Source organism: Chenopodium quinoa, unplaced genomic scaffold, assembly GCF_001683475.1.
Source record: "Chenopodium quinoa cultivar QQ74 unplaced genomic scaffold, ASM168347v1, whole genome shotgun sequence".
NCBI lineage: Eukaryota > Viridiplantae > Streptophyta > Magnoliopsida > Caryophyllales > Amaranthaceae > Chenopodium > Chenopodium quinoa.
This window is the reverse complement of record NW_018744845.1, coordinates 1,031,602-1,038,201: the sequence shown is the minus strand read 5'-3', so window position 1 is coordinate 1,038,201 and position 6,600 is coordinate 1,031,602. Positions and strand designations below refer to the sequence as shown.

At 35.3% G+C, this 6,600-nt stretch overlaps 1 protein-coding gene across 1 annotated transcript; it reads right to left on the bottom strand.

Moving 5' to 3' along the window:
• Window positions 1-473: 473 nt before the first annotated feature.
• On the bottom strand, window positions 474-6,343 carry LOC110704572 (activating signal cointegrator 1-like). Its single transcript, XM_021882382.1, has 7 exons — window positions 5,924-6,343; window positions 4,235-4,378; window positions 4,070-4,137; window positions 3,890-3,940; window positions 3,714-3,773; window positions 3,186-3,629; window positions 474-935 (listed from the first exon to the last, which is right to left on the bottom strand). The coding sequence occupies exons 1-6, from the start codon at window positions 6,051-6,053 to the stop codon at window positions 3,429-3,431; spliced, it is 654 nt and encodes a 217-aa protein (XP_021738074.1). The 5' UTR covers window positions 6,054-6,343; the 3' UTR covers window positions 474-935; window positions 3,186-3,428.
• Window positions 6,344-6,600: the final 257 nt, after the last annotated feature.

Below are 6,600 nucleotides of genomic sequence, written 5' to 3'. Positions count from 1 at the left end.
TTAGGAATGTGGCTGTAAATATTGTGGCCTCGGTCTCATCGTGAGCTTAGTATATTTAGTTCTTTAGGTCCTCGATCGTCAAATCTATCAGGTAAGTTCAACCTTACTCCGTATATAGCTATTCCGAGTTGCTTTCAGTGTTACCTATATCCGAGTCTTTTATCCTTAAATTCAAAAGAAATACCCAGCGCCCACGATTATTTCGTCAAGTGCCTGAAAAAATTGTTTTATGGTGCTTTGGTGATCTCATATTGCTTTCAAAGTTGCAATAGTTTATCATCAAAGCACTCTGTCTGTACTGGTAACAGCGAATCCTCAAAATTCCTGGCTCCCTGCACCTAAAAGACTATCGAACCTAGCAACCTCAGCCTTCAACATAGTCAACAAAACTACTGGTACAATTTTCCAGCATCAATATAAGCATATACGAAGAATAACATCCACATCCGAGTATTCGACAACTTTGGTATGTATAGTGCTACATTATTTCTATGACCAAGTATTGTAGCTGTATTTCTCTAGAAAGCACAGCAAATCTCTGAATTTCATTCTTACAGATAATCAATAAAGCAAGAATTTCAACATAAACAAGACATTGTGCTAACTGCATTGCAATTCGACTTACAAATATCAAGTACTCCAAAATAATTAAATATAAAAGGAAATATTGGGATTATTCCCGAATAACTAAAAAATAAGAATGGGTGAAACTTTGAATCATCCATGTCAAAATATCTAAATATATACACAAACTATCTATATCCCGATGATAGAACAATATACAATCATACCCTATAACCATTTTATTGCTGTTGTTGCTTAACTGTAGCCAATAACTATGACCCCTGTGTCTACCTAAATGAGCAAAGCTTCCTGCTAAGTGCCTGTTCACAGTTTCAGGTTGGCCGTAGTCCCCTCAAGGCAGAAGAAAAAATCTGACAGACAGAATAATCAGTTCATTATAGCTGCACTGTTACTGCTGAAAGCTTTTGCAACATGAATAAAGACCAAATCTGAGAGTATTACAGGTACAACTGGTATAAGAAGATTATAAGTAGTTGCAGGACAAATTTCATAATCTGAAGTTTCACACACCACCTATAAATTGTGAGTCTTTGACAAAATATCCATGTAAGGGTTTACAGATGTAAGCGTGTACTTAATCAAAGTGCTGAGACTGCAATGAAACACACATACCAGATAATAATAAACCAACCTTCTAGTAATTACTCTAATTTCTCGACAATTTATCTACAGATCACTAGCATACGAAAAGAGGATGCAGGTCCAACTTTCAGTAACTGTTTCTCAAGACGACTGTTGGTAATTTCTTTTGATGTGTTAATACCAAAAACAAATTAAGAAACTTTCAATCAATTATCAAGATTTTATAATTTTTACTAATATATAATCAAAGATATAGATAATCAAAATAAGTTTATAAACGGTGAAAAAGTTAAAGCGGTGCATTTATTGAGAAACGGAGGAAGTGTGTCATTATCTTCATCCTAAGAAGCCAAAAACATGATATTATGTCTTCCTAAAAACACTTCATTACCTAAAGCACTCTAACTCATACACCATGTTTTTTTTACTTTGGAGAATGTATAAAAACCAATGGTAAGTTATGGAAGATGCATAGTAAAGCTAATAATGCCTAAATGTGCAAGATCTTTGAGAAAAGATTATTTATACAAAGACTTTGAGAATAAGGACATAGAAGAGGCATAATATATGCATTGGCTTAGAAAAAGGACAGGAGAGGCATAATATATGTTTTGACCTACAAAAGATAGTGCTATAGAAGCTAGGACAGCTAAGTTCTCCAAAAACATGTCGTTCATATTTTGATTACAAAAGGACTCCCTCGTCATGGTTGAGCTCTTCTTTTCTCTGACCACATATACTGCCAGAAAACAGCCAAAGAATATCTCACTGGGGGTCCTTTTTTTTTTTATCTCTACTTATTATTAGAAGAGTTTTAGTAGCTTGTAAACAGAGTCAAGCATAATGCTAGGCACAGGCAAAAGGGAAAAGGGTGCTATATGTATCATAGAACATTTGCGAGAGGAAAAAGGAATCTGAGGCTTGTATAAAGAGGGAAAAATTCCAGTATGCTAAGCATCACACTTTCATAAATAGATCACTCATCTAAATCTTCTTCCAATTTATAAACAAGTACACTTGTCTTTTTATAGCTAGATTCATTCTCAGTATATTGACATCGCTAAAAGAGTATCTTCAAAATTGTACGAAAGGAAGCAATCAATCTATGACATCCCCTATCCTGCCACTTTGGTTGAGCCTTGTTGAAGTCATAAAGGCAATGTTATGGAAAGTTTTGGTATTGATTATATATGATAAAACTATAGTTAAAAGTGCAACAATCAACCCACTTTGGCCCCTCCGCCTTCGTGGCCCTAGCAACAGTCCAATTGCCATATCCAACAGCAAGCACGCCTAATGCCTGCTGTACCTAATGCAGGCAGCTAAGCAGCTTTACCATTTTCCTCGCCCCTCACAAGCCCATCTCACGATAGCCCAGGAGGGCCAGCTCCGAGCTGTAACTCAGTGACTTACCAGAGGCCTTCAGTGCCATGACACTAAAACAACTGGACAACAACCGGTGCATGAATACTGGTGCCTCCTCACACATGGCCATAGAGCATTCCACTAGGTAAATCCCACATTTTACTTCAAGTACGAACTTTAAACTTTGTAGGAAGCTATCCTTACAGAATAGGTTTACCTATGGAATAGGTTTACCAAGCATAGGTATGTATACATCTATACAGAATTTATCAGCCAAAGTATCTGACATATTCACTATCATTCTTCAGTTACAGCTACACTTTCACAGCTTCATATTTCTATGATAAAGCCTTTTTCAAATCTCAACCTTATAAATGTGCTAGCTCTAAAGCACCAGGCATTATTTTATTGTTAACCATAAGGCATAAGCATGAATTGCTAATGACAGTATTTATAGTGAATATATAAGTGCATATTTACAAACGAAACACACCCCTCCATATGAATCTTTTATTTATAGTGAATATATAAGTGCACAGAAATATGTGTCATATGGAAGTAGGAGAGGTCCTTCTGTGCTCCATGTGGGATGTGATAAGTGTTAAGAGAACAAAGCATACTCATAAAACCTCAAGAATTAAAAAAACACTAACCAGAGAAGAACCAGCAGAGTGCTGGTCTAATCTACTTGAGGAATTTGAACCTAGCTGCTTCTGTTTCTTCAAGTCAACTGATTTGCTCATCCCTTCGCTCTTGCCATTGGAATCAATGTCAAAACCAGTTTTTCCACTATCCTCTTCCACAGAGACGCCTTTTAGCTTATCTGTCAGTTCTTTATAAATAATCTTATTGTCATGCGGGGTGTCTTTTAGAGGTTTAGTATCTTTTTTTGTATACTACGTAGCTGCTGCTCTTGCACCATCTATGGCTGCAATTAAACTTGGTGACATCGCAGCTCCTAGAACATTATTTTCAGATAAATCCTTAGGCAAGGATCCTGGCCTTAATGAATAGAGATTCGCTGGATTTGGGAGTGGAAATTTTATTGAATATGGACTTTCCACTGGAAGAAGACTTATAACCGCAGCCTCAGCTACCTGCCCACAAGCAGAGAAATCAACTGCTATAAAGACGGAGAAAGTTGCAAAGAAAAGAAATAAAAAGGCATTTTATATACTTACCTTCCATTCCAGATTATAGACACCCTGATCACCTCGCATTTTTAGAGGATCTATCAATTTCTGCATTAAGGACCAAAGCTTAGTAATAATATTTCACCTAAAACATCCTCAAGGAGATCATAAACGAATGTAAAAAATCTATAATTCAATTATAACACTAATAAAATTTAAAATACCTGAGGTTGTTCACACAGCCAACAGAAATCTGTCAGTGCTTCCAGCCTCGCCTATTGATCCCACAATGTGCATGGTTAAAAGTTGAAAAAAAAAAAGGAAACTCTGTGCCCGGAGCACAAAATACAAGTATTTCTGATTAGTATTAAAGAAACAAAAAAGATAAGAGGTTTGTTTCCTACCCCTTTAGGTACTGCTTTCCAGGATGCCAGCTCTTCACGTCTAAGACAGCCAGCAATTTCTACACAACCTAAATGAATATAACATCATCAATACACAACTAAACATGCATAAAGAGAGTACTTTAACTTTTTTTGGTCTTCTTGCTGAAGCATGTGATGATGTACCTATAAGCTTTGAAACTGGATAATGCTCAGGAAACTTGAGATCAGTCACACCATCCACGGCATATATCTCCCTGTAAAATTCCTCCATCGCTTTTATTGTAGCCACATCTGGGACCTTACTGGCAGCATGAATCCAAAGCCGACCTTTACTTCCAAAGATCATTAGAATCAAATTTACATTCAACTCATAAGAAAAACCCACATATACACAAGCAATCTGGTAAGTATTACTTTCACGTGCTACCAAAGTGCTAGACTTGCCTTCAACAAGCAAAATGAGCTGATCCAAAAAGATTCAATATTAACCTTCCAACAAAAGATAACCAATTACAGAATTATCATCTGATATTACTGCAAGGTTAGTATTTGGTGTGATCCATAGTGTATATGTAGATATCTTTTACTCAGGGAGGTAGTATCTGACATTAATTGTCCCAACAAAATATGAGTGACATAGAACAAACAAAAAAATGTTTTAAAATAAAACCTGGGTGAAAATGAAAGAACCTTTTACTAAAAGGAGGGAGTTAGACTAACAACTTTTCTAGCTTATCCTCACCACTATTAAATGAATTATCTGTGTTCACTTCATAATATTTGTCTTTTCAGCTTACATATATCTTATATAGGATAATAGGAATACTTTTTTTAGGGCATCTTATATGGGGATACATTAGTTGTTACCCTGTAGCTATATGATAATTTCTACTTGAATGTCATATCTTGTACTTTTTTCATATAGGTCGTTTTATTTTACATGGTAATTCAACATCAAGCCCTATCTCACGATGGGACAGAGGGTAAGGAAACTAAGGGGTCAAGTGATTCAGCCACAACTCCAACCTGGTTCCTCTCTCATAGACTTTATGTGTGAAGATATGTCGTTGAAACTCTAGATAATCTAATAGATATGCACTTAGATCCTACACTTGAGAACATGATACGCTCCTGAAATAACATATAATTCAAACTAAAATTATATATATAAAAAACATAATATGATATTATGATAAATGAACATGTCATTGTGATAAAAGAGCATGGAACATGAAGAGAGATACATTCGTTTCTTTTTAAATATGTGCTCCTGATGTTCATCATGCACTTGCATATAGGATCTTTTTTGCACAACCCAAATACCTATTTACTTAACCACAAAATTTTCAACAATTTGAGGCTTTGACTCTGTTTTCAAACATTCTTAAATTTAGTATAGTTTCTTTTTGCGAGTTTCGTAACCAATGCGAATATCATATCAAACATCAACATCAATACTATTCCATCAATATTACCATCAAACAAGGAGCCTCATATAAACTCTTTTCATCTTAATCTAATCATTTCATAATTTATAGTATCAACTATTATACAATTATACAAATCACAAACAAACCAAATATCTAACAGTCAAATCAGCGTTTTGAAGAGTGGTACTCAAAACACCCCAGATTCGATCACCTATATAACAGTCAAATCAGTATCATATGAAAGTAGGACTGTAACTCCCAATGCACCCAAGATAAAACTAAGAATTCAACTTACTACCAAGTACCAACGGAACCTAGCTATATAAATCAAAACAAAACAAATTAAACAAAAAACGAATTGGGTGTTTAATAAATTGAACAAAGAGCCTAAAATCAAAATTGGGTATCAACAATTATAGGAAAAAAAAAAAAGCGAAATTACCCCTAATAGGAGCAGGCCAAGATCTTCCTTCAATACGTTTAATACCATAAACAAGCAAAGAAGCCCAAGGTTGGTGCATTGTCAAACATGGATCTTTATAAAAATCTCCATGTTGATTTCTTCTTCTCATCTCTTAAATTTTGCTGAAAACTTGATAATTACCCTAAAAATTGAAACTTTGTTATGGTAATCGAAATTGGCAAGAGTTTTAGGGTTGGAATTTGATGAGCATAAGAGTTTTAGAGTGGAGTTTTAGGACATTGGTGTTTTGACGGGCGACGAAGTTGTGGCTTAAATATCCGGCGATTGTTGAAAGCTCCACGTGCCTCTAAGAGGATGTTTGGTAAGTGGGAATTGAGGGTGGGATTGGGAAAATTAATCCCAATCTACGGTAATTCCCATGTTTGGTTCATGGGAATGGGAAAATAAAGGGGGGAGGGGAATGGGAATAAAATGCTTCTATTCCCGTTATTTTATTACCTAGGGGGAGTAGGTAATAGAGATGGGAATTGAAAACAAGTAATGAATTAACTAAAATGCCATTAATGAAATAGAAAATGGAATGATTTTTGCAAAGGTGTTTTCGTAATTGTGAAATGTTATTTCCTTGCTATTCCCATCTCTTTCCAAACAAGATATTAGACATATTTTATGAATTTCCACCTTCTAAATCCATT

Bases quoted from the DNA above. Each gene is read 5' to 3' on its own strand.
- LOC110704572 (XM_021882382.1), bottom strand. From the start codon at position 6,053: ATGAGAAGAAGAAATCAACATGGAGATTTTTATAAAGATCCATGTTTG. The intron at 4,379-5,923 runs GTAATTTCGCTT...TTGGAAGTAAAG, and splicing joins TTGGCCTGCTCCTATTAGGG to GTCGGCTTTGGATTCATGCT. The intron at 3,630-3,713 runs GTAAGTATATAA...GCTTGTGGGCAG, and splicing joins TCTATAATCTGGAATGGAAG to GTAGCTGAGGCTGCGGTTAT.